At 33.4% G+C, this 25,124-nt stretch overlaps 5 protein-coding genes and 1 long non-coding RNA gene across 9 annotated transcripts; 3 read left to right on the top strand and 3 right to left on the bottom strand.

The window, feature by feature from the left end:
* Positions 1-35: 35 nt before the first annotated feature.
* Positions 36-3,932, top strand: LOC109545172 (WD repeat-containing protein 74). Its single transcript, XM_019915711.2, has 6 exons — positions 36-269; positions 399-593; positions 1,052-1,278; positions 2,747-2,949; positions 3,010-3,211; positions 3,755-3,932. The coding sequence occupies exons 1-6, from the start codon at positions 215-217 to the stop codon at positions 3,866-3,868; spliced, it is 996 nt and encodes a 331-aa protein (XP_019771270.2). The 5' UTR covers positions 36-214; the 3' UTR covers positions 3,869-3,932.
* A 360-nt stretch (positions 3,933-4,292) lies between these two features.
* LOC109545159 (structural maintenance of chromosomes protein 6) lies at positions 4,293-10,934 on the top strand. 3 transcript variants are annotated; one of them, XM_019915682.2, is made up of 21 exons: positions 4,513-4,659; positions 4,838-4,936; positions 5,780-5,975; positions 6,027-6,185; positions 6,239-6,483; positions 6,543-6,793; positions 6,859-7,062; positions 7,118-7,311; positions 7,491-7,631; positions 7,685-7,869; positions 7,923-8,096; positions 8,163-8,299; positions 8,542-8,758; positions 8,892-9,062; positions 9,183-9,370; positions 9,460-9,586; positions 9,639-9,791; positions 9,874-10,068; positions 10,125-10,261; positions 10,315-10,352; positions 10,752-10,934. In XM_019915682.2, exons 1-20 carry the CDS (start codon positions 4,642-4,644, stop codon positions 10,343-10,345), a joined length of 3,222 nt encoding a protein of 1,073 aa, XP_019771241.2. In that variant the 5' UTR covers positions 4,513-4,641; the 3' UTR covers positions 10,346-10,352; positions 10,752-10,934. The 3 variants fall into 3 exon arrangements, with proteins under 3 accessions (XP_048523241.1, XP_019771241.2, XP_019771240.2); XM_048667284.1 differs by lacking the exons at positions 4,513-4,659; positions 10,752-10,934 and adding an exon at positions 4,293-4,448 and having other exon boundaries at positions 10,315-10,529; XM_019915681.2 differs by lacking the exon at positions 10,752-10,934 and having other exon boundaries at positions 4,514-4,659; positions 10,315-10,529.
* Positions 10,086-13,648, bottom strand: LOC109545160 (endoribonuclease CG2145). The gene is made up of 5 exons (XM_019915684.2): positions 13,320-13,648; positions 11,566-12,325; positions 11,313-11,509; positions 10,972-11,204; positions 10,086-10,891 (listed from the first exon to the last, which is right to left on the bottom strand). Exons 1-5 carry the CDS (start codon positions 13,384-13,386, stop codon positions 10,658-10,660), a joined length of 1,491 nt encoding a protein of 496 aa, XP_019771243.2. The 5' UTR covers positions 13,387-13,648; the 3' UTR covers positions 10,086-10,657.
* Positions 12,774-13,313, bottom strand: LOC125504794. The gene is made up of 2 exons (XR_007281697.1): positions 13,271-13,313; positions 12,774-13,170 (listed from the first exon to the last, which is right to left on the bottom strand). It is a non-coding gene; the product is annotated as an uncharacterized LOC125504794 (long non-coding RNA).
* Positions 13,649-14,327: 679 nt separating the features above from the next.
* Positions 14,328-18,220, bottom strand: LOC109545174 (S-methyl-5'-thioadenosine phosphorylase). The gene is made up of 7 exons (XM_019915714.2): positions 17,992-18,220; positions 15,566-15,740; positions 15,372-15,510; positions 15,219-15,321; positions 15,013-15,165; positions 14,740-14,949; positions 14,328-14,683 (listed from the first exon to the last, which is right to left on the bottom strand). The coding sequence occupies exons 1-7, from the start codon at positions 18,007-18,009 to the stop codon at positions 14,645-14,647; spliced, it is 837 nt and encodes a 278-aa protein (XP_019771273.1). The 5' UTR covers positions 18,010-18,220; the 3' UTR covers positions 14,328-14,644.
* A 1,449-nt stretch (positions 18,221-19,669) lies between these two features.
* LOC109545173 (DDB1- and CUL4-associated factor 5) lies at positions 19,670-25,064 on the top strand. 2 transcript variants are annotated; one of them, XM_019915713.2, is made up of 14 exons: positions 19,670-19,963; positions 21,112-21,358; positions 21,477-21,616; positions 21,673-21,802; positions 21,861-22,135; positions 22,192-22,329; positions 22,384-22,463; positions 22,721-22,811; positions 22,972-23,188; positions 23,313-23,468; positions 23,531-23,654; positions 23,708-23,855; positions 23,909-24,070; positions 24,141-25,064. In XM_019915713.2, exons 1-14 carry the CDS (start codon positions 19,768-19,770, stop codon positions 24,572-24,574), a joined length of 2,538 nt encoding a protein of 845 aa, XP_019771272.1. In that variant the 5' UTR covers positions 19,670-19,767; the 3' UTR covers positions 24,575-25,064. The 2 variants fall into 2 exon arrangements, with proteins under 2 accessions (XP_019771272.1, XP_019771271.1); XM_019915712.2 differs by having other exon boundaries at positions 22,384-22,481.
* Positions 25,065-25,124: the final 60 nt, after the last annotated feature.

Raw genomic sequence — 25,124 nt, 5'->3', positions numbered from 1 at the left:
AATTACACATATGATCTAACAACTACAGCCTAATTGTTTTAGTAGATCATAACCCTAACCTATATTTTTATGTTTTAATGAAGAAGGGCACATGCCTTCTGAATCTTGGTACCTTGTAGCAGCAGCTCATTTTATATTGAACGTTTGATAGAGCAGTTAGCTGGAATTTAAGAAAAACAGTCGATAAGGAAGATCCTCTAAGCTCAATTGAAATATGGATATAACCAATACTCAGTTTTATTTAGGAACTGCGAGGGGCGTGCTGCTGTGTAAGTTTGTAATTAGTTATTTGAATAAGTCTAGATTTGTGGCTGGAGTTTTATCAATGGAGCCATGGCGACCTCGTGTCTGAATTATCCAACTTTAAAATATTCTATCTATTTTTTTCCACTATTCAGGTACTACTGATAAGGCTAATGATGTCAAGGTGTTCAAAAACGGTGAAAAAACAGAAGTTACTGCTTTAGCAAATGGAAGACATGAGAATGAAATCGCTTTGGGATATGGCAATGGAAATGTAGACATTTTCGACACAAAGCGACGTTGTTTCACCAAGAAAATTGATAATCTAGAAGGAAGTGAAAGTATCACTGGTAAGAAGTACAAATTATAGGGAGTGTGAATACATCTTTTCTACTAAGAATGGCACAAAATACAGTCCATATCTGATACCAAATTCAAAAGGCTTGCTAAGTCAATCGGAGAGAAGAAGCTAAGTGGGAGATTTTCGAACAAGTACTTTTTTATAAAGAGTGCCTCGTTACCACATGATCAATTCGATTACTAAACAAATATGTTATATATATATATTCCTTCTAAACTCCAGCATGAGCTAACCAGTTATCATTTTAACTTTTACCGAGTTATGAATATGTTATACATATAATAGTGTTAATTATTGAACTATCGTATTCAATGTGGTTAGAAATACATATATAGGAAACATTTGTATTGATTTGATTCTTTTATATTTAATTAGCGAGATTTTGAATAAAAAATTTCGATCTATTCTAAACAATCACCGCAAGGCTTATAAAACTTCTGTCATTAGGTATCTGCCACATTAACCAGTCACTCGTTGTGGCTAAGCATGATGGAGTAATAAATATATGGAGGGACAAATTGAGAGACTTCTTTTCCATAAATCTCAATGAAAACTCCACCTTGGATGCAATAGAACATAATCAGAATAACAAGATTGTGGGCACTGGAGGTGAAGCAAATGACTTTAAAACGTGGAACATTGAAACCAAACAGTGTGTGTTTAAAGCTAAATCAGTAAGTAACGAATATGGCCAAAATTTAATTGGTATATACAACTACAATAATAGTTGTCTTAATACTATGTAGGTACTTTGATCTTATAGGCAATGCAATGGGCACTTAGTAGGAAAGGAACTGAAATATGGGTTATTTACTTTTAAAACGATACTCCAGTTTTAGTTCCTTACCTAGTTTGGCTCACGGTCTAGTAACTGTTAGTCTGTGGATTATGAAGGAACAGGTAGTTGTGATATGTGCATTTGATATCATATCACAGCTCCTATCCTTCATTGTCCATAAGATCTATCGTCAATTAAAATCCTATGAAAACAAGTCTATATGCAAAGGGTTACTATTTCGTCATTAGGCATATTTATAACGATAGGGTTATACGTATACATTTCATTCAGTTATGAACGTTTTATCAATCCCCATTTTGAGAATCCCAAGTCACTGGCAACAAGCATTTTTTAAATCTTTTGACTCAAACAATTTTTAATTTTTGGCTTTGGCATTTTTGAATATAAAGCAACAAAATGGAAACCGCACAATTTGGAAAATATCATTTTGCATCGCACATATTAATGTCATGTTTTTAACATCTCATCTTGTTCACTTTATTAACAGCACATCTAATTTTAACAGTATTGAATCATAATGCGCTTGAGAAAGCAGTAAACATTTATTTCCTCACGCTGTATTAAAATTTCATAGAAGAAATTAAGATTATTTATATGATTATTTTTAAGAAAACACATTTTTTTTTTAAATCCACACTGTTCGTGACCTTATTAAGTTTGGAGAAACAAACGCAACAAAAAAATCCAGATTCGCATTGAATAAAATAAATCCAGGTTCGTATTGAATAATATTCATGTATACCGTAAAAAGATTAAAACATATGTAAAAGATCGCAGCATTTCCAGTAAATGAATGTTTTAATCAGATAAGGTTTAGGTTGGTTTCGGTTTTTAATCGTGAGTTCAAACAAAAAATATGAACCCAAAGTTTTTGTGAGTATAAAAGATAAAAGTTTTTGTGTATTTGTCATTTCCTAAAATTATCTAATTGCGAACCTTTTGCGAGTTTTTCATCATTGAAATCTGCACCCTGCATCATTATTTAACCCACCATCTTTCTGTTATTTAGCGAAATCGATTGTATTTCGACCAGCAACAACAATTGTTGAAGTATGTGAATATTAACTGAATATTTTACTACCAATTTAATAACAAGTTACAGATAAAAGTTTTCCACATATATATATGTGATTACATCCATCTAATATGTACAGTTTTTATTTGAATAACGTCTTAGAATTTGTATGGCAATTGGCGCTCTCCGTCAATACTTACATACATATACATATTAGAATTATGAAAATTGGTGTTTCAATTTTTATCACTATTTTTTAAGCTGCATTTCTGCCTTTACCTCATTTTCAGTTCGTGAATTTTACTAACTAATGTAAATATATTCACAGCTAGGACATGACCACTTGCAGTTACCAATTCCCACATCAATTACTGGAATTTGCTTTTTCAACGGTGCAGAAAACTTGGGAGCTTGTTGCACAGCACAAGGCAGAGTTCTGCTCTATGATGATAGAACCCAAAGGAAACCCGTCGTAAATTATTTTCATGAAAAAGCTAGTTATTCGACAATTAGTAGCTCTTTCAACGACCTGTAAGTAATTTTTTCAAAGTGTATACAAATTTACTTGACTCAATTATGTTTCCGATACAGCCAACTTTTTGTTGGGAACACGAAAGGCTACATGCAATGGCTGGATCTTCGGTGTACTACAAAGTCATTGAGAACATACACAAATTTTAGAGGAGCTGTAACTGATATCGCATGCGATAGTGTTAAATCATCAGTTGCCAGTGTTAGCTTGGATAGGCACCTGAGAATACATAAAATAGAGTCTAAGGAATTAATCAGAGAGGTATTTATATTCACCATTCCATTTTAGATAGCTAGGACAAAATCAGAAAAAAGACCATTTGAAAATTTTTACTTTAACCGATTTAGTGAGAATCGTAGGATTCAAAGTATTGACAATTTAGCATTTTCTGGACGCTTGTTGAAAGGCCTTTATGTTAGCACAATGATAAGGAATGTTCCATTTAAAGAAAATAAATTAGTACTTAATATTTATGAAAAACTCAGACTTCCTCAAATAAATACTATTAGTGGACAGGTCCATTTTTTAATTTATTTTACAGGCTTAGTTGTTGTTTAAAATGTGACCCTGTTTTCAACTTTAGGTGTCTATCTCTCGTAGGCTATACATTTTTTTGAACACTGAAACGGAAACAATTTTAATGGATAGCCACTTTGATGCCAATATCGCATGAAAAATAATTTCAAATTACACACCAGTTAGCCATAATCTACCTCGTCTTGATTGCTCCACCATGTACACTAATAGATTGAGGATGTTCTGAGAAATAGTAGTAGAACTGAACAGTTTGTTTTCTTATTTCAGCTTTATATGAAACAAAGTCTTTCCAAGATGTTGATTCAACCCATTATAAAGGAAGAATCATCTGAAGAAGATGACGAGTTTGAAACGTTATTTAACGAGATGGAACATGTATAACTGGTTGCTACCTGAATGGTTTTTTTTGTTAATTTATTCGTAAATAAACAACACAAAAATATGATTTCTAGTGTTTTTTCTTCATTATTGTAAAATTCTAGTAACAAATGGTAAAAGTTTCTGTTTTTTTGTGAATTTTCTTTGAAAATCAGAATAATAATCAATATAGCAAAAGTTTCTCGTGAACTAAAGTGCATATATTTTCACTGTCTGTCGCAATAGTTAACCGCATCCATGACACAAAATTGTTTAAAAACTGACGTGTACATCTTTATTGTTTGAATTTGAAATATAATAAATTAAAATTATTCCCATAATACTTATATTTAGTAATTATTTACAGCCCATGGGTGCGAGAAAGATAGTCAAGACGTATAGGAATAAATTCACGCCTCGAAAAATTATCAAAGAAAAGCGATTGCACACATAACCTCTCATCGAGAACAATCATATGTTTGGTTATTTCCCGCCATCTACACATTTCCTCATGTTATTTGCATCTATGTTTATAATAAATGCGTTTTAATAATTACCCGATAACAAACGCAGATTTCATTAAAAAATGTCCAGCTTTAGCCAGGTAATATGTTGATATATCGAAAAGTTATGTTATCATCTATCAACACTTGAAAACACTTTGTTTAATCGAATCATAAATATCATGTTTGTAATCAGTTAGTTGATTAATTTCCATTCCAGATCTTATCTGCAATTCTATACTTATACGTTCAGTAACATAGAAATATAGGGGGTGACAACGTAAACCAGTTCTAATGCCTAGAAGACGCACTGTAATTCACATGTAACTTATGGTTAAAGGGGCCCTGGCTTATGTTGTGTCTAGATCATTGTCATCCCAAAAAACCTGCGTTCTTTAAGGATTTAATTAAATGTTTTTATCAAGTGTCGCCTCCCTAATATTTAATTTTTAGCTCAATTGATGTCATTGTTATACCTCTTGTTTTTCAGTCTTCGAGGAAACGAAAAGGTGTAGGTGAAGTTCGATCAGATGAGTCTAATGCAGCACCTAAGAAGTCGAAACTAAATAGTGATCATCAAACATGTTTAGTAAGTTTCAACAATATAGAATATTTAATTTAAAAATGAATATTTATCTGCTGCAAACTTATCGATATAACGGAAAATGCTTGCCGATTCGTATACTTACAGAGTGTAAAAACAGCATGATAAGTTCCTATAAAAATGTCTACAGCTGCTATCTACCAAGATAAACACACCGCTTAAAATATATCTTTATCAAATAACTTTTAAATYATTTGATATAATTTTATATTTTTTTTATATGATAGGTTTAAACTCATTCTGATGTTTGATTTAACCAGGGACCAACCAGATTGTACACATTAATCCTTGTTGAGCACTTCTGATTAAATGTATTGTTCTTTACAGTTGTTGCGGTTTGATCGGCTTCAAAAGGTTCGCTTTTTTTTCATTCGCAAAAGCTAAACCGTGTAGAAAAACAGAAAAAAAACCTCTTTTTCGAACTCGATCGAATGAAACGATCTGAAACTGATGATTTTGCTGTATGATAAAGCAATGGGGTGCAAATTTTTTCATTAAAATTATTCAGTTTCCTGATCATGGCAAAATTAAAATTAATGTTTTCGAGAACATGGTCTCCCTCGATGACAATTAAGATTCCTCGTATTTGTTACCAACAAAATTTTCGAATGAAGGTAGTTTATAAAGTATATGATTTGTCGATTCTCTATTGGTCTAAAGTCTCTTCTTTGTTGGAAACTGGATCTAATTATAAATTACCTTAAATATTGGGCAAGACAGCAAAATGAAGATACTTTCAAACCAAAACTACAACTACTGCTATAAGTAGTAGGATAATTGAAGAACTTATGCCATGTACTTACTGATCCTTTTTGTACTAAACTTTAGAGGCGGGCCGGAACAATAAATCACATGACCTTAAAAAATTTCATGTGCCATTCGAATTTCGAAATAGATTTTACCAAACACAATGTAAGTATGGTAATTGGGAAAAACGGCAGTGGTAAAAGTGCCATCCTAACAGCATTGATTGTTGGATTAGGAGGCAAAGCAAGCTTGACAAATCGAGGATCGAGTGTTAAAAGTATGGTAATATTTTTTGCTGCTAACTGGGATAATGCGATGTCTTTTGTAGGTTTTGTAAAAGCTGGACAATCTTCAGGAAGTGTAGAAATTGAGTTGTGCAACGAAGGGCCCATGGCATACAAACCAAGAATTTATGGCAAAACTATTACTGTCGTCCGAAATATTTCAGCATCTGGTGCAGGAAGCTATAGAGTGAAGTCTGAAACGAGTAAAAAATTACTTTGTTTCCTGTTCGCATTTATAAGAATGAATACGTTTTAGATTCAGTCATTTCTACCCAAGCAAAAGAACTGTTAAATATCACGTCCACCCTTAACATCCAAGTGGATAATCCAGTTTGCCTTTTAACCCAAGATACCTCAAGAAATTTCCTTAGTAGCAATGATCCGAAGAACAAATTTAAGCTCTTTACGAAAGCTACGAAATTAGAAGATTTAGAAGTTGAGTATAAAACTACTATGCTGAACCAAAAGGAGTCCGTTCATCTATTAGCCGACAAAAAAACGGTATGCAAGCTTATGGTAAATTGGGGTACGGTAAATCTTAATATTTTGTTCGTAAATAGAAATTTGCGAATTTGCAAGAAGAAATGCTTGCATTGAAAAAGAAGATAGATGGTCATCAATCTATTATTAGTATAAAAGAAAAGAAACTTAGTTTACAAAATGAAATGTTGTGGGCACAAGTCAAAGACCTTGAAGATGAACTGGTGGAAGAGCAGGAAAAAGTTGATAAGATTATAAAACGCCTAGAAGAATTTAAGGCGGATACCAACAAGAAGGCTCAGCAGATGGAGGCGGTCCAAGAGAGTATAAAGTAGGTAGTTGAATCTAATTAAAGCGACTAACGATAAATTATGTTTAAAAATTACGTAATTTTAGCAATTACGAACGACAGATTGCGGATATTAACGGCCAACTGGAAATCCAAAAAGGTCCCCTAGCTGATTCGAAGAAAATCATCGACGAATTGCAAATAGCTTACAACGAAGAAAGGAGAAAAAAGCATGCACTAGCTATTGAGATCGTCGATAAAGTTAAAAATGCTGAATATTTGAAACAAGAAATTGCCAATGCAAATAAAAAGTAGTACTTTGAATTGGAATAAATAGTTCATTATTGGCTAACATTAAATTTCCAGCATGTCCGAAATAGAACAGCAGAAGAAAGACAGATTGGGAAAACTTGCCAAACTGGAAGATCGGTTTAGAAGCTGTGGTAATCACATAGAAACAATCAATAATGAATTGTTTCAAATCAAAAGTGACATCGATAAAAAGCAGGGAGATGCTAGAAGTCTTAAGACGGAAATTTCACACATTGCGAACGAAATTGGTAACAAGCCTAGTCAATATACTGGTTTTTTTAAATAGTTGAATATAATTAAAGCTTTTGGGTTAAAACCAGCTTAAATATTTAAGAAAATAATAATTGTTAACTATAGGAAATACCAAATGCGATGAAGTAAATGCGTATGTTTTTCAAATTAGCAATCAAAATTGCATTGATTTTAGCAAATGAAGAGTCTAGTTTACGAGCACTTGAAAGAGAGTCTGGAAATACATTGATGATCTACGATAGAAATATGCCAAAAGTTATAGAAATGATCATGCAACAGAAAAATTCATTTCAACATGAACCCAAAGGTCCTTTAGGTATTTTACTATTTAATGATGAAGACCTTGAAAGTATTAATCTTATTTTCCAGGATCCTACTTGAAATTGAAAGAAAAGAAATGGGCTGTAGCCGTTGAAGGATATTTAGGGCGGGGAGTTTTGAGCGCGTTTACTGTAGACAATCAAAAAGATGGCAAATTGTTGCAACAAATTTTTGGAAAATGCTTGGAAAGAGAACGCCAGCCGACTATTATAACATCCCGCTTTATAAATAGAGTACGTTTCAAATGTGTAAATATATTTTCGAAGTTAACGATTAAATATTACAGAAACACGATGTAAGTAGAAATTTGGTGCAAGCTCCGCCAGATTGCGTACCCTTGTACAATGCACTGATAATCAACGATCCTGTAGTATCCAATTGTATTGTTGATCAGTCAAGTTTGGAAAATATATTGCTGATTTCCAGTGAAGAAAAAGCTATGGAATTAATGTCAGATAGGGTAAGGCTTAGGCGCGCTCGTATTAGAGAAACTGTATGGATTTTTCGATTTACCTTAAATTTACAGGACAGAGTACCAAAGAACTGTAAACAGGGTTTAACTATTAAAGGGAATAAGTATTATCCTGACCCAAATTATAAAACTTATGCTTCAACTTGTCATCAAGCCCGTTATTTGCAAGTTGATACTCAAAGTCATGTGCAGTAAGTAAATATACATTTATTATTTGTGGTTCAAATTTAATTATTGCTCTAATCTAGCCTTCAATTTATTTTCATACATTTACAATTTGTTCATTTTTCAGTTAAATGCAATCAGTTTTTAGATTAACACAACTTAGTCTTATCAAGAGTATATTCGTATACTGTAAATAATTAAGACTTTTAACAGTATATTAAATTTAATACAGTAATCTTGTTCTATTCTGTATTATTTTTGTTATCAGAGCGATTAAAAATAATATCGAAAATTTGAACAACCAAAAGCAAGCAATCCAAAGTCAGTTGCAAAGTTTAGAAGCCAATATTAAAACTCAACAGTCAAGACAAAAGGAATTGGAAGACAAACTCAGAAAGGTTACCTTAGCTAAACAAAAAATTAGAACAGAGCGTGACGAATTAAGTAATGAGGCCGAACCAGAAGTGCACAATTTGCATAATCTGGTAAGTTGTTTAGTGTAGAACACACATTTCTTGAATGTTGTCTAAAGCAATATTTTGTAAAAAGTGTTAACTTTTTGCTATAAATTAGACACAAATATATTTTTCAACTGTTGAAGCACAATGCTCATTGCAGGAAAATGAGCTTGAGGAAATCCTTGGAACACTTACGGAGAAAAATGCCATTTTGGAACAAACCGACCAAGAAATACGCGAACTCCAATCGAACATATCTGAGGAAGAAGAAAAAATGGGCAAGTTCAAAAAAGCCTCTAAAGTTTTAGAAGAAAGATTGTGGCAGTTACAGGTATATTACCAATTGTGATTACCGAGCATAGAAAGCCTAAATAATCCCGAATGGCTTTTATTTGATTTATTAATTTCTACAAGTAAATTAACACATTGATTAAGGAAGTTTGTCTTGTAGGAGCAATTGCGAACCACTCAGTCCGAACAGCGTCAACATTTGACCAGTAAAGAGTTTAATGAGCAGAGGCTTAAAGAGTTTCAGAGGAAAGTAGACCATGCTACATCTGCAGTGGTTTTGAAACAGGCTGAAATCGATACAAAATCCACGAACGCTGCTAAATTCGAACAACGACCTGCAGAGACCCGGTATGACTCTTCAACTATATTAGTCAAATGTTTTTTTTTTATTTATAATTTTTTTATATTAATTTACTTTAATTTAAAAATCTATTTAGGCCAGTAAGAGTAGTAGCCAACGAATTGAGCGAAATATCCAGGACTATGGCTCGTAGAGAATCACAATGCGACAATATTGAAGAAGTTACTGAACAGTACACGGCATTGGTTGCTAAATATAAATCCGTAAGTAGAATGTTTAATTTTTTTCGCAATTGTTTGTCTGCATTTTGTTTAGGTTGCTGAGAGTATGAAATCGTTGTATGCGGATTTAAAAGAACTAAACAAAGCAGTGGACCTAAGAAAAAAGCACTATAAACTGACGGAAAACTACTTTCTTACATTTATAAAGCACTCATTCAAAAAAGTATTGGAGCTTAGACAGTTTAAGGTAAGTAGTTAGTTTAAGTTAAGTTAAGCGTTTATTATTTAACCCCAACAAAAGTGATTAATTACACTTTTTATTGTTCTAGGGTTCCATAGAAATTAATATGGAACAGAAAACTCTAACCTTGATAGTTATGCCTCAACGCGGGTCTCAAGTGTTAACTGCAACTTCAAACTTATCAGGTGGAGAAAGGTCGTATTCTACTGTTGCTTTCTTGTACGCGTTATGGCAGTGCATGGATTTTCCTTTCTATTTTTTAGACGAATTCGATGTTTATATGGTAAGTTGAAACCAAAGTTCGGAACTTTTTATTTTAATGAAATCTTAACAACTTAGGATAAACTAAACCGTACCAAAGTCATCGACATCTTGTTGCATTATGCTAGTTCAAAGCCTGATTTACAATTCGTATTTTTAACGCCGCAAGACGTATCATTTCTACAGCTTGTAGAAAAGAATGTGAATCTTTTAAGGTAAGCGTAGTGTTCAACGTTCATTTCTGATGTATAATAATGATTCTTTTTAGATTGGAGGACCCAGAGCGATTCAACTTATAAAATATATGTATGTTAATTTGTTATCTTCTTACCTACTTTAAAAACTGTTTTGTAGATTTGAGTCATGATATGTCTAAATTACTATTTTATGTCATAATGGACCAAATCTCGTAATTTGATCATAACAGTATAAGATATTGAAAAACAAAGTTAATTTTAATAAACTAAACTATTTAAATTGTTACGATATTGTCTTATTTATTTGAGAAGCATCGATTGGAACAGAGCAATTTCTTATTATTTGTCTCGAGAATAGTATTAGAATTACTCTCGAAGAAAAGCTGATAAAGCGAAGTTTCTGTTCGCAAAAGTTTAAATTTCTGGGAAGGCACTTCCAATCATATTTTTTCCTCTGTATCGATAAGTGTACGTTCTAATAATAAACTTATTCCCGTTCATTTTCAAGGGGCAAATCCTATCCGCCCTCAAAACGAAGCAGGTTGTGTAAAGAGCCATCTCCAATTCCGGACTGGTACCGACAAACATTGAACCCACTGGCTTATCAATATCATGGAATGTGAAGTGGTATTTTACGATAGCTCCTTTCTGAAAGAACCCACTATTTGATAATAAATTCGGTAATTTCAAACGGAACATTTTAATGTGCCATTTGAAATAAAACAAACCTCTCCCAAATCTAGTTTTTTTAGATATCCTAAATAATTAGCTCGTCCTTGTGACTCCTCCTCGTTAAAGTATAGCCAATTATGCAAACCAGACACTTGGTTGTTCTTGATTTCTGCTACAAAGACGTGCTCAAACCCGCTGGAGCCGATTCTGCCATTACCTCTCGAGTACATGTTAAACCAAATTTGACGAAGCAAGTCTTTGAACTCCTTAGGATCTTTGCCAATTTTTTCTAAAACACATCACTTACATGTTCATGTTATTGACAATTTAACTATAACACTAGAGGTGTGGAAAAGGTAACTAATCTCGATATTAAAGCATATAAGATGTTTCGTACCTTTTTGCACTAAAAAGTTTCTAGCAAATTGCATTACAGGCGTTGCCAATATCGCATCTAGGAAATTATTTTCTTCGATCCTCTCTTGGCCTGTGTACACTTCATTTTGCCCCGCATCCAGAAAATAATTATTGTAGAGTAGAACAATCTTCTCTATTGAGGGAATTTTGAAGGCTGGATCAGCAATGTTTAATAATCTGAAAATTATTATTTACGTACACAAAAGACCGTAAAACCCTGAACACTTGATTACGCTTTAGGAGCTTCGTCACTGGATGACCTAGACGATGTCATGCCTTGTATGTTTAACGTTACGTATTTCATGGCATTATTTGTGTCTTTTCGCAATATGTTTTCTGCAAATTCTCGCAATTCATCATCTGAGGCACCCGAACCGTCATTGGTATTTTGTGGTCTTTTAGATTCTTCCTCTAACTCGCTCACCGGCCCTGTGGAAGGAACTGTTGGTGTTGGTGCTTTTGAGGTAGTGGAAGATGGGGGAGGATGAGGTTGAGGTTGTTTGGGCCCAACGGCTCCCGCGTAACTCAAAGGTTTACTCGTAGGGGACGTTGGAGGCCCAACACTTTGTTTGTTTCCATTTAAGCCATTTATCAGAGCTTGCTGATTATGGTTGGGTAAAACCTGCGGTTTTAAAACCGTATAAGTATCTCCTCGATTTAAAGGAGGCCGTCCACTAGTAGTAGCAGGCTGTTGAGCTACGCCAGCTCTAACATTTTGGACATTACTCTTAGGATCTTTAGTTTGAGATGTTCCCACTTCGCCACCAGCTGAGGCCTGTTCATTTCTAATCCATATATTGTTTTGTTGGATCCATTTCTTCGGACTTTGTGTTGCCGGTCTACTCGTTCGCTTATTGCTGTTTGGCCTGGGAGTAGTTGCGGCTCTCTGTCCTAATGCCGGCCATGGCGTTGTACTTTTTGCACTAGATACTGCATCGGAAGATATTTGAGCAGAGCTTTGGGCGTTCTGCCGAGATTGGCTTACTTCTGCACCTATTTTTTAATTATCTTTAGATTGCTAGTTGAAAAGGAATTGGAGGTAATCTTACGGTGCATTACATCCGAAGTTGAGATTATTATTCTGCTTTTATAACCCACTAATTCTCCAATTTTCACATAGGATATTGCACGGAAAGTACAGTCGATATGTCTTAAGAGGAAAAAAGCCGCAAAATCTCAACTTTGGAAACACTCTATTTATCCAGAGTTCCGAAACCCATGTTTAAAATCGTAAATCATACAATAAGAGTCAAAAAGTGGTAGTGCTACATATATACAGGCTGATTCAAAGTTGGCATCCTTTCTTAGGGATGATTCGAAGATGTTTGTAGTTGAAAATGGAGGGAAATTTTGTATCGCAATGCATTGGTTCAAGTAGGTATAATATGTATGTATTTCTACGGGAAAATTGCTTCCGTTTGGGTATAATAATACATAAAACTGAAATATTAGGGCAATTTTTCATGCCGTCAATTTATTTGCCGTAAAAAATACATTCTTGGACGGTTAATATGGAAATTGTTAAAGAGAAACAAGTTTAAGACATTCTATTGCATTATACATAGTAACATGATGAAAAAAATAACTTAATAGATGTTAGCGGCGTAAGGAACTTAATAGTACTGATACTGAAAAATCTATACGGATTTGACGATCGAGTGTACATTTGATATAAATGTAACAGCAAGAAATAAGCGCATAAAAAGATACTAGATATAGAATTTACAGCATTTAATCAGCTAAAAGCGGGGGAAAATTCCCTATTGCCCATGCAAACGCCTTCCAGTTGGACCTATAGAGTCCCTCAAGCTAATGTTGCTTAGTTGAAGAACCGCCTGCTTAAAATGCGTTGTAGGTTAGTAATGAAACTTAAAGCAAAAATTACTCTTGTATTGTTATAGTTGCAGGTATGAACATGCAAAATATCTAATTAAGTACCATCAGAAACCAGTCCAATTCGCGTTTCAAATCAACCCCAAATACTTACAAAATACGTCAATAAGTACCAAGCTGCTAATAATCACAATTATCGCTGTTAGCGAAGTAGATGCCATTTCCTAGTTGCTTCTAAGTTTTGCTAATATTAAATGATTTTATCAGAACTATGGCACGGGTTTTCACATCGTTTTTTGCCTGATTTAACGCTACAGCTGCCGTCTGGTTAGTTCACTTTCACTTTGTTTCACTTTTTAAGGTCAAGACGCGTTATCTGCCAGTAATAAGTTAAATTCTAAATCAATCCTGTTACAGTTAATAGCAATAATAAACAAACGTTTAAGGTTATCTCAGTCTCAGTTAAGGTCGACAAGGTTGCCAACAGAATCTTTAATATGTCTCAGTCAGCTCTATAAGTGTTTTCCCCTTCTCCAGCACGTTTTCATATGCTCTAGTAGTTGCTCTCTTACTGCCATCTAGATTTGACAATAAAACTAAACTTATAACTAAGGAAATGTTGCGTGATCAAACTGAATGCTTGACAAAGCAAATTATCTTACTAAGAAGTTCAAATTGATTAACTTTCTGGAAGTTCTTCTATACTAAAAGAATGCTACTAGCTACTAATATCTCGAAAATACTTCGAGATATCTACTTTGAGCAAAATATTTTTTTGTATAAAAATCATCAGAGAATAAAACGTGAACAATAGTAATTTGCTATTTTATAACACCAAAAAATTTTTAGTGTTTCAAATGTCTTGAACGAGCAGCAGAGGTTCTTAGAATTGTTACGAATTTATTTATTAACACTTAAAAAATGAAACTAAAAAAAACACAGCCACGAAATTTTGTACATACTGGTACTAGTTGAGCAGCTATTCGAAATAACCGAAAATTGTATTTAAACTTTGACCCCTGTATATTTATTAGTTATTCAATTTGAAAAATGAAACTTCATTATTTGCTCTCGGAAGGGATTGACCTACCGTTGTGTAACACCCTGTATAAGAAATATATACATAAAGTGGGGAATTTCTGTGAATAGAAAACCAAATCAATACTATATAAGGTATATTTTTTATTAATGATAATAAAGCATTTAAATATATAACATACGGGCAGCCGCAAAAGCGTTTTTCTCGTTCGATGCTCTTTTCTTTGGCTTGCCTGTATACTGAAGCAATTTATACGTTGCTTCGCTTTGCATACATTATATAATACAGTTTAGTAAGGAGTATTGAAATTTGCAACAGTACCCTGTACATATAAAAAATAATTGTATAATTCTGTTTGGATATTTTACTAACTATTGCCTACTTGGAATACTTCAATTCCTAACTTCCTTTAAACAGTATGTATTTAATATGGTAGATAATTAGTGTAGTTCAGCAAAGACGCTCTGTTCAGCAGTTTCCTAAAATGCATTATTTGCGTGAAATAATATGGGGGTTTCATATACGTTCATGTTACCTTAGTTTTCTGAAGAGTCTCTTCCCAGTCGGTTTTGCCCATTTTAGGTACAAGAGCTAGCAACAGCTGTATCACCTTTTTTACATTTTGCTGAAATATTTCCAACACGTTCTTGTGGGTCACTTTCTCTCCCTTGTCTCTCCAGCAATCATAGTCTGTGGCCATAGCTATAGCCGCATAACATAAGCCGATTTCTTTAGCTAAGACAATCTAATGAAAGAAAAGCTTATAATTTAACATAATTCGAGATTTAACACTAAACAACCAACTCACCTCTGGAACTGAAGTCATTCCAATCACATGAGCTCCCCAACTCCTAAACAAATTGCTCTCCGCGCTGCTCGAGAATCTGGGGCCCTCTATGACTAAAATGGTGCCACCATCCCTGACTTTGACTCCAGTTTTCTTGGCTGTTTCTAATATGACCTAAGAGATAGTTCTTACTAAAATATCTCTTGCTTTGCTAACTCAGGCAATACCTTTCTAGTATGTTGGCAAAAGGCTGGTTCCATTGGCAAATGGCAAATCCCTTTCAAATGATTGGGTTCACCGTCATAGAAGGTTTGTTTTCGATTAGTGGTTCTACAATGAGCTATAAAGATCTGGAAGAGTTAGCACAATGACGATCTTACCTATCAATGAAATTATCGATGACCACTAAGTCTCCAGGAGCGATTTCTTCTTGAAGTGAACCACACGCATTCGTAGCAATAACATGGGTACATCCTTCTTCTTTGAGAGCCCACATATTTGCCCGATAGTTAACATTTCCTAATGGCAAGGCACATTTTCAACCACCATCAGTAAACCGCAGATTTAATATTACCTGGCATAATATTATGTTTGATTCCATGTCTGGCTAGAATCACCACAGGAACTCCTTCAATATCTCCTACGATCAAATGGTCTGAAGGGTCTCCGTAAGGAGTGGACACTACTTTCTGAGTCCGATTCTTAAGAATATCAGGCTCATCTAAGCCTGAACCTCCTATGATGCCAATCTGAAAAAATCGTTCTTAAATGTTCGACTTAATGACTCATACAGCGTACATTAAATTTCGTGTTGAATTAAAAAGTTTTTAAAAAAACAATTTCTTAATTTTTTTTAACATATAACAAATAATATAGGAAGATCAAATAAAATGTCCCTAAATAAATGGTGAAAATTTTCCTAAAATCCGTAGAAGACAATACTCATGACTTTTTCCCAAACTTTCTGTTTACAAGAAAAGTTATAGGTGCATATAGAATGCCATATAGCTACTGCTATCTGCAAAACTACTGCTATTTTAACCTTATAAGAACCGGTTTTCAATCGATCTACCTGAAGATTGAAAATATTTCTTGTACCCAGAAGTTTGAAAAATTGTGAAATAAATTTTTAAAACGATATTTTTACGTTGGTTTATTTCTTGCAAATATACAAAAAATTATAAGAGTGCGCCGACTATGTATATGGTATGCTTATTGCACGTAAACAGGTAAATGTAAATATCGACATTTTATATGGCACACTCGAATGTTTACGTTGAATTCGAAATTCCAACAAATAATGAGGGTTTTCACGTGTATTCAATTTTTTGTCAAACAAATCAGCACATAGAAATAATTAAATACGTTTCATTTTTTCAAAAAAAAGTTACATACTTTACACTTTTCTGAAAAACAGATTGTTGAATTTTAATCGATTTTATTCCTTTCGTTATGCACCACTGTATGTTTAAAAGCTACTACTTTTTTTAGGAAGACTTCTCAACTTTAGAAGAGTTTCACTGAGTGCAAATTCGTTTATGCTGCATACAAAAGTGTGTGTGTAAATGTTAAGTTGTTTTATTTTTAATGTCGCAGATTTTCAATTAGCAAAGATAAGTAAATAAGGTAAACCGATTTATAAAAGATACACACATTCATTACTTTTACATTTTCTTTTAGTAGTATCTGTAAACTGATAACATTGTAGTTTCGCGTTAATCTTTTTATTGAGTTTTACAATTTTATAGCCGGATGGAAATGAAAATGTTAATAAACAATTAGATACAAAGTTGCTAGTTGCTATATGGATTAGTGCAAAACTAATTAAAAAAACACCATATAAATCTGATACGACTCGCTTTTGTTAATCTACCTGAAAATTGAAGATATTTATTATGTCTACTTATACCTGCTAACTTTGTCTATTATTTTGCTGAAGTTTTCAGGTAAAATACGTTCAACATTTTTTTCCCAATTCAAGTAAATTTACAGTTGCGCCCACTGCATCTCTGCTGATATAAAACTTCGACCTATTTCAAAACGGTTTTAGCTTCAAAGTTTTCTATTTTTTCAGCTATCCATACAACAGAGACGTAAGAATTAGACGAATTACATAATTCCTTCATAAAAAATTGCGACTTATAACTTAATTAACTGTTTGACACGCTGAGAGCATAACTTTGTAATAAAATCGAGTCCAAGCGAGCCGCTGGATTGGACTTGCAGGTTGCTAATAATCAAATCCTCCAACATTTCCGAAAGCTGTATCAGAAATTTAAATATTTGTCGTATTATCGATTAGTCGTCATGTTTTCAAATTTGAAGCCCTTTAAGGATAAATTGAGAAACAATAATGTAGCATAGAGTCTCTCAAAAAAACAACCTTTAAAGGTGTTTCAATTGAAACACTTCTTTAGAGGTTAAGAAATTCTGATAAAATCCAATTTGAACAATTTCTTTGAATTGAACCAATTGTCCAGTTTTCTGAACGATCATATTTTCAAGCATTTTGAAGATGAGGGTTTTTTTTTATTCGAGGTGTTTGTAAAATTCTCTTCTTCATTCTTTATTAGTTTTTTATGAGTAGATTTTAATAATAAACCCTAAAAATTTTGCTATAATAATATAATACTTCAGATAATAGAGATTCTGTGCGATTTTAAGCCACTGACCTGATCAGATAATTTATCTAATAAACATTTAAAGCAATTGTGGGAGATTGAAACAATTTTATTAACTAAACATTTTTCTATTTGTACCAGGATTCATTCTACTGCCAGAGTAAGTTTGAAGGCATTTTTTGCTTAAATTTAATAGCGCCAGAATACATAACAAATATGTACTCAAAGACACAGTACGGTATGTACCTATAAAGCCGGACTAAACTGCAAAAAAATATTGATATTGCCTGCTCGACACAGATAATGGCGAAATTTGTCCAAAATACCTTTGAATCACATAGGAAAATCAATGACAGTTAATTAATTAAAGCAATTTTACCTTAATTTTTGAAGACATTCTGAACCGTTTGTCCTAGACTATTAATCTTAACTGAGAGATGAACCGACTGAACAAAAGTTGAAAATCACTTTCTGATAACACTAGACCAACGAACTTATTTCGGAGATAAATGCTGTTAAAAGATTACAAGAAAAATGTAAATAGGAAAATTCTAAACCTTCATCAAAACCATCAAAACTTAGGTTATTAAGGTTATTAGAGATTTGTTTGAATATAAGAGGGGGGTTTAAAAGCAGTGTTGGCAGTGTTGCGAAAAATTGACTAAAGATTTGAATGTCAAACATAAATGTTAATGATAAGAATATTAAAAKCGAATTATTCCATCATTATCAGCTTTAAATGAAAAATATGMATGCCGTTGTAAAAAAAAAAACACTTTGTGATGTCGATTTGAGCGGAAAGTAATAATTTAACGTTCTTTAATCATTAGTAAAAGGCAAAGATGATCAAAAATCTAAACAGCTATGAGAATCATCTGCAAARAGACAGTGAGTTGCGTTTACTGATTTTAAAAATTGTGYGTATATTTTTAGAGATTTGAAGATTTATTGGAGATCTGGCGAAATGGTCCTAGTGACTGTTCAGATATCTTTAACTRCTTTCAAATAGAAACTTTTTTTTGTAAGATTCTTGTAAAATTTGATAGTTTTTCTTTTAACTGTTTAAACCTTAGGAATTTCTTATCAAGTATAAGTAGGAAAAGGCAGCCCTTTAGACGCTGTATCAAAGAGTTCATAATGACTTTAGTTAGAAACAAGCAAAGTCAGAATGTTATAATAAAAAACGTTAAGGAACTTTTAGAGTATCTTCAGATAACTTGAATGAAGAGAACACTTACAATCGGCCATAAATTAAATAGTAATTCTCCAATTCGTTTTACTTTTTAATTATTTCGTTATTTGTGCCATGTGATTTATGTTTTTATTGTTATTAACTTATTCATTTGAACTTGTGTTATTGTGTATGTATGTTAATTAATTATAAGGATGAGCTAATATAATTGGAATTATTAGAACTATAAATATGGCCAATTGCACCGTTGCTGCTTAATATATCCAACGATTACTTAAACCATGGTTAGTTAAATAAACTTCAGACAAAATCGTTTTTAAGACTAAGATTAAAAATAAACCACGATTTAAGTTTTTTTTGCTTTTCATTCATGATTTCCTATTAGCGTCAGTCATAGAGTTCTATTGAACCACATAAAGACTAGCTAGAATTAAGAATTAAAGATATCTATCTAGATGTTCTCATAGCCATAAGGTGATAATATCATCCCCAAAATCCTGATAAGGGACAATTAAAGTTCACCCCCAGACACGCACCACACGGAATTCCGATAGTTTACTTTAAACCGAAAGATAACCATTGTTCTCGAAAGTGAAAATATTTAAAATATTAGTCTGGAAACTGCCCATTAACGTTAATCCGTCCTTTAAATCTCCAAAATTAGTGGATTAAATTTAAACTTCAGTTAGACGCTGACGGTGCAACTAAATACGTAATCTGCGTTCATTTCAAGTATACCTAATTTACTAAACCGTTAGTAATTTTTCTAAATTATTTTAAATTGCAGATTTGAACATTTTACCGGAAACGTGTTACTTAACAATTGATGAACAGGTAGGATAGTGTTCGGATTCGTCAATCAGCTGATTTTGACAATCAGGATTCGCACTATCTGACGTACATCTTGGCCTTTTTGTCAACAACATTGAATTTTGTGCTGAAGTAATTTCTGAATAAAAATCAATGGCAGGGTCATCGGTAATAAATCCCCTGAAATATATAGTGAACAGACAATACAGTGATCGTTTAGTGATAAAAAATCGAATATTCAAAGAACGGTTAGCCAATGCTAAAAATTTTTACAGAAAGGACTTGGTTGCCCACTATGGGTGTGTGAATGCCATTGAATTTTCCGACGAAGGTGAACTATTGGTTTCAGGTAATGATTTCTTTTATTTTTCTATTCATCGTTAAGGCAAAGTTACATCTTTAAACCAGACAAATTCGATTATTCCACTTGTTTCAGCTGGTTTAAAAATCATGATTAATGTGGACCGATTCAAAAGTCATAGAAAATGGTTGCCATTTAGAAAGTTGCACTTATCACACTTATTACACTTAACTAATTGATTGTTGATATACATCCTGATACGGATATTGAAATTAATTTTAATTTATAGTTACAGTCGGGGATGACAACTATTTTTAGTGCTTCAAATTGAATTGTTTCAAACGGCAGTATGGTTTAGTAGCCAGGCCATTTCTAAACCAAATTTTCTTTGTAAATGGGCAACATATGAACAGATTGTGTCTTTTTAAACCTTGACACGGGTTTCATGCGCTAGTATTTTTCATGCAATACCTATATTTGCCATCTACTGTAGCAGTTAGTCTATGCACAAATATAGGCAGGTGGTACGACTATATATCTTCAATCAATTATATTAACATGTTGATAAAGTATAAAATAGATAGTAACAAGAAACAATCAGTAAGCAAATATAACATTGCAGTCACCTCCAATAAAGCAGAACCGAAACACGCGAACACAGAAATTAAATTTCTAAAGTATTCTAAATGATCTTAGATATATCGAAGAAACTGGTGAGCACTTAGGGCTTTTAGACCGTCGTTATCGAAGAATTCGATAAGTAATTACGCCGGTCAAAAATCAAGTCAATCTAAATGTTTTTTTTTGTATTTTCCATGCATTGTGCACGGCGGACTTTGTATGAATGCTATCAGGGTTTTGTTAATGGAATTTGATTAATATACGGATTAAAGTATTTACAATAATTTGGCTGTTGTGAGAAACCACTTGAATCTCTTATTGCTTTAAACTCTTTAAAAAATCTCTGATTGCTAAAAAATATATATAGGTCATTTATTTACTCCGCGGAAAGTTATTTAACTGATTTTCAATTTTATGCGCCGTATCTTTTCTGTATATTTTGGTCTACAGCCTAAACATCAATAAGCAAGTTGCCGTGGAAAACTGATAATTCCATTCACCTACATGGAATATAAATCATGATTTTTTATGCGAATTTTTTTATTTATTATTGTAATATTATCTTCATGTTCCAGGAGGCGATGATAGGCGAGTTTTGTTATGGAACATTTCCCATGCTATTTTCGATATACGGGGCTGTTCAAGGAGTTCTTCAAGTGCATTCAAACCGGAGCCACAAGATGATGAAAGTGGGCACATGAATCCTATGTCTATGAAGAAAACACACAACAGCAACATATTCTGTGTCGCATTTGATTCAAAGAATGAAAGGATATTTTCAGGAGGCAATGACGATCAAGTGATTATTCACGAAGTTGCCTCGTAAGAGTTCGTTTATAATATATTTTTTACCTTCTTAAATTATATTACCTACATGTACATCATTGAAGAACGGATAATTCCTTGGTTTATGTTTTAAATGAATGTGTGTATTTTTCAGTGGAAATGCACTAACATCCATATCTCACAGAAAACCAGTTTATGGTTTAACTGTAAATCCTCAAAATGATGAAATTATAGCCACTGCTGGTGAGGATGGGAGACTTTTGTTATACGATATTCGGGAAGCTCCAAGCCAAGGTAATTCCCTTCCCGCATTTTTTTACATGCTTGCCTCATTACGGATTTTGTTGTAGAAGCGCAAGTGCTTGCCAAGCAAAAGACTGGTTTCCATTCTGTGATGTTCAACCCTATTAATCCTAGATTTTTGGTGTCTGCCAACTCGGAAGAAGGCATAGCTTTATGGGATTGTAGAAAACCTAAAGAGTTCGAAACTACCTTTCTGTCTGTATAACTTCATAATTGTTAAATGCTTTTGTTTTAGAGAATTAGTTCATTATGACTCATCTATAGGCAAGACCTCAGGAATTAGTGCTTGTTTTGACTCTTTAGGGAAAAGAGTGTTAGCATTGAGGAGACGCTTACCACCTGTGTTATATAATACTCAAAGCGACCAGGCAATATGTCAGTTCTATCATCCTCAGTATTACAACAGTTGCACAATGAAAACATGTTCTTTTGCTGGAGAAAGCGACGAATATGTTTTAAGTGGCTCCGATGATTTCAATTTATACATGTGGAGAATACCAGAAGATGAGGGTATTTGCTTAAATAACGCAAAATTTAAATTAGAAATCTTGATTGATTTATTTCAGACGAATGGGGTACATCACACGTTGTGCTGAAAGGGCATAGATCTATCGTAAACCAGGTCCGCTACAATAAACACAATAATCTAATTGCCTCTTCTGGGGTTGAAAAAATGATAAAGTTGTGGAGTTCTTTACATATAGGTGATTAGATTTGATTAAATAATTTACAATATGGTTGAATACACGTGATTTTAGGTACATGGGGAGGGTCCCTGTTGAAGGAGTATTCAGAGCCAGCGAGAATTGTTTACACTCATCAAGACTATGTAGATTTGGTAGGCACTAGCGGTGAAGTAAGTCTAACGTTTCGTGGGTTTTATTCGAATTTTCGCGTTTATTCGCAACGCTGTGAATAAATAGATGTTTGAATACAGTGGTTCTTGTTACTCCACTGTAAATAGCTTGTTTTTCTCTAATAGTAACATTTATTTTCGTTGTCCTTTGAGCATTTTTACACTTACTTTTCTTTGCTGAAACATCACACTTTCTCATGTAGAAGAACTATGATTTTAAGTAAATTTTGCAATTGTAGAGGATATCGCATGACTACAGTGATCAATCAACTTTGGAAGATTCAAAAATGATGTCGTTTTTCGATTCATTGATTCAACGAGAAATTGAAGGTAATTTTTAGTAGTTTAGTCACTTAGATTATATTGCTCGGGGTATATCTTCTCTGAATATAGTTTGCTTAAAAAACACATCATTGCCCATTTACCGCTTGCGTAGTAGTAATTAGACTTTTCAATTTTTACCACTAGTACTTCAAGCATATTCTTTTAGGTTGGGCTAGTTCAGAAGAATTTCAAACGACAGACAGTGGCGACTCGGACTTGGAGCACGACTACTCCAAGTTATTGCAAAGAATCTTCAGGAGCCGGAACAAAACGGTAGAGGAACCTAGAAAATACAAGTACAATAAAATAGCGCAACTAATTTCGAAAAAGCGACATCGACTGGCCAGAATGGCATATAATAAAGCGCCTGGTTCAATTAGAAAGTAAGTAAATAATGAATAATTTGTCTTTATCCATTAATTAGATGAGCATCGTAAATCCTACCTACACTTTGCATCCAAAGTTTTGTAGTTTTGTTGTTACATTGTGTGATTTTGGTTTTGCTAGGATGCAACAGCGTGAGAGGAGGAAAAGGAAGGAACGAAATGCGCTCAAATTGAAAGCCCAAGCCAAACTTAATGAATCATCGAAGAAATCGCCAAGGAAACAGTTAAACGCTTTGGAGTGTGTAAATAATAAATCTCCTAATGAAAATAGTCCAAGGCAAGATATAAGTTTTTCAATTGATTGATAGTTTATTCAAAACGACGTATATTTTGATGCAGGTCTCTCCGATATTGCACTCGATCATGCTTGAAGGAAGCATGCGAGAATGCGGGCCTGACTATGCTTTTGGACACGCCAAGTACCAGTACCGGAATCACTAACTCAAGTTCGTTAGTATATCGGGTAAGTAGTTAATTTGCCATCAGCGCACTCTCTTTAATTTTGCCCAACTTAAGGTTTTAGATCAAGATTCAGATGACGAAGCTTTGAATGTAGCTGTAAATAGTCCAGAAAACGGTTATAGTGATCAATCTTCAAATAATGATCAATCGTCAAACAATGATGGCGAAAACTTGGTTAATATAATTCCAACACCGTTGAATGGTAATATAAATACAGGATCTTTTAATTAAGTAAACACTCTTTCATTTGATTAGGTACTCAAGAGCACATATTAAACGGCTTGGAAATGTCGCAGAATAATGCTGAAGCAACTAGTACTAATGGGCAGTTATCTAACGGAAATAGCCCCAGCAATGGAATTATTGTAACAATTCGGAATAGTGAAGATTACAATAATGGAGCTTCGACTAGTAGAGGTAAGTTACTTATGGCCAATTTAAGAGTGTTTAAAAATAATAAAATTAAATACTATTTGTTTCTTTTAAGGTTCTATAGAATCTCAGCCAAGGAAACGAAAACATGTTAAGAGCTATTATGTGGCTTCAAAAAGTACCTATTTTACTGATTCAGACGAGGAAAGTGCGACAAGTCGAGTTAACCAAATTGAAGATGGTTATCATACATCTTCCTCTGATTCCGATTATGAGGAAGATTGCAGTACGCCGCCAACGAAACGACGAAGCTTCAATAATTCAGACAGTGGATGCGGCACCGGTCCAAGCAGTAGCAAGTATAATAGATTTATGAACAAGTACGTGTCTTTCAACGGCAAAAAGACTCCAGAAACGGCGCCTGGAAGTTCCCGAAACGGGCACACTAGCGACGATGAAAATAGAAATGCACGATTCAGAAAAAGAGTCCGTAAAGCACGAGTGAACCTTAGAAATCGCGCTTGTCTTAACGACTCGGATTCTAACTAAGTGTTTATGAGGTGGAAAAACTGTTTAAAAAAATTGACTGAAAACACCGTAGAAACAACTGAATTTGCATACCTTTGTATTGTGGAAGCCCTCTACATCCGATACTTTATTCACGGCATATGGGACATTTTCAGAGAGTAGTGTTTTTTCAGTGATTTTTTTTGATTTATTTGGAAGGGCTATAATTTAAAAAATCTATTCCAATTTACTGAACTAAACATGTGATTAAAATTACCTTAAATTTTAATTAGTAACGTCTCAATATTAAAAATGATTATTTGATGTATACATTATTCAAAATATATGGCGCATAAGCCAAAACATTGAGGCTCTGAAAACTCTGGAATCGAGCATTGAGCAATTTTGAATCATTATTTATTTGAGCCTGCTTTTAGTTGGGACCTGCATATTTGCCTAAACGATTTATTTTAGCAATTTATTCTATAATTATTAAAACTTATTTGAAAATTAAAAGTAAAATTTGTTATTCTTTAATGCATTTTATTTCCCACAAATAAATGTTGATCTTGTACATACAAGAGAGAAAATA

This window comes from Dendroctonus ponderosae, unplaced genomic scaffold (assembly GCF_020466585.1).
Source record: "Dendroctonus ponderosae isolate FM_Combo_2020 unplaced genomic scaffold, Dpon_F_20191213v2 Dpon_F_20191213_6, whole genome shotgun sequence".
In the NCBI taxonomy this organism is placed as follows: Eukaryota; Metazoa; Arthropoda; class Insecta; order Coleoptera; family Curculionidae; genus Dendroctonus; species Dendroctonus ponderosae.
This window is presented reverse-complemented; position numbering and strand designations above follow the sequence as displayed.

Excerpts from the sequence above, each read along its gene's own strand:
- LOC109545174 (XM_019915714.2), bottom strand. Across the intron at positions 15,322-15,371 it reads ATCGATAATTTCATTGATAG|AACCACTAATCGAAAACAAA; the intron begins GTAAGATCGTCA and ends AGCTCATTGTAG. Across the intron at positions 14,950-15,012 it reads GAATGACTTCAGTTCCAGAG|ATTGTCTTAGCTAAAGAAAT; the intron begins GTGAGTTGGTTG and ends TTCTTTCATTAG.
- LOC109545160 (XM_019915684.2), bottom strand. The coding sequence starts at position 13,386 with ATGGCATCTACTTCGCTAACAGCGATAATTGTGATTATTAGCAGCTTG. Across the intron at positions 11,510-11,565 it reads AGTGACGAAGCTCCTAAAGC|ATTATTAAACATTGCTGATC; the intron begins GTAATCAAGTGT and ends AATAATTTTCAG. Across the intron at positions 10,892-10,971 it reads AAAAACTAGATTTGGGAGAG|AAAGGAGCTATCGTAAAATA; the intron begins GTTTGTTTTATT and ends GGGTTCTTTCAG.
- LOC109545173 (XM_019915712.2), top strand. The coding sequence starts at position 19,768 with ATGGCAGGGTCATCGGTAATAAATCCCCTGAAATATATAGTGAACAGA. Across the intron at positions 23,189-23,312 it reads GCGCCTGGTTCAATTAGAAA|GATGCAACAGCGTGAGAGGA; the intron begins GTAAGTAAATAA and ends TGGTTTTGCTAG. Across the intron at positions 24,071-24,140 it reads TGGAGCTTCGACTAGTAGAG|GTTCTATAGAATCTCAGCCA; the intron begins GTAAGTTACTTA and ends GTTTCTTTTAAG.
- LOC109545159 (XM_019915682.2), top strand. Across the intron at positions 6,794-6,858 it reads GCGGTCCAAGAGAGTATAAA|CAATTACGAACGACAGATTG; the intron begins GTAGGTAGTTGA and ends ACGTAATTTTAG. Across the intron at positions 7,312-7,490 it reads ACACATTGCGAACGAAATTG|CAAATGAAGAGTCTAGTTTA; the intron begins GTAACAAGCCTA and ends CATTGATTTTAG.
- LOC109545172 (XM_019915711.2), top strand. The coding sequence starts at position 215 with ATGGATATAACCAATACTCAGTTTTATTTAGGAACTGCGAGGGGCGTG. Across the intron at positions 270-398 it reads TGCGAGGGGCGTGCTGCTGT|GTACTACTGATAAGGCTAAT; the intron begins GTAAGTTTGTAA and ends TCCACTATTCAG. Across the intron at positions 594-1,051 it reads AGGAAGTGAAAGTATCACTG|GTATCTGCCACATTAACCAG; the intron begins GTAAGAAGTACA and ends TTCTGTCATTAG.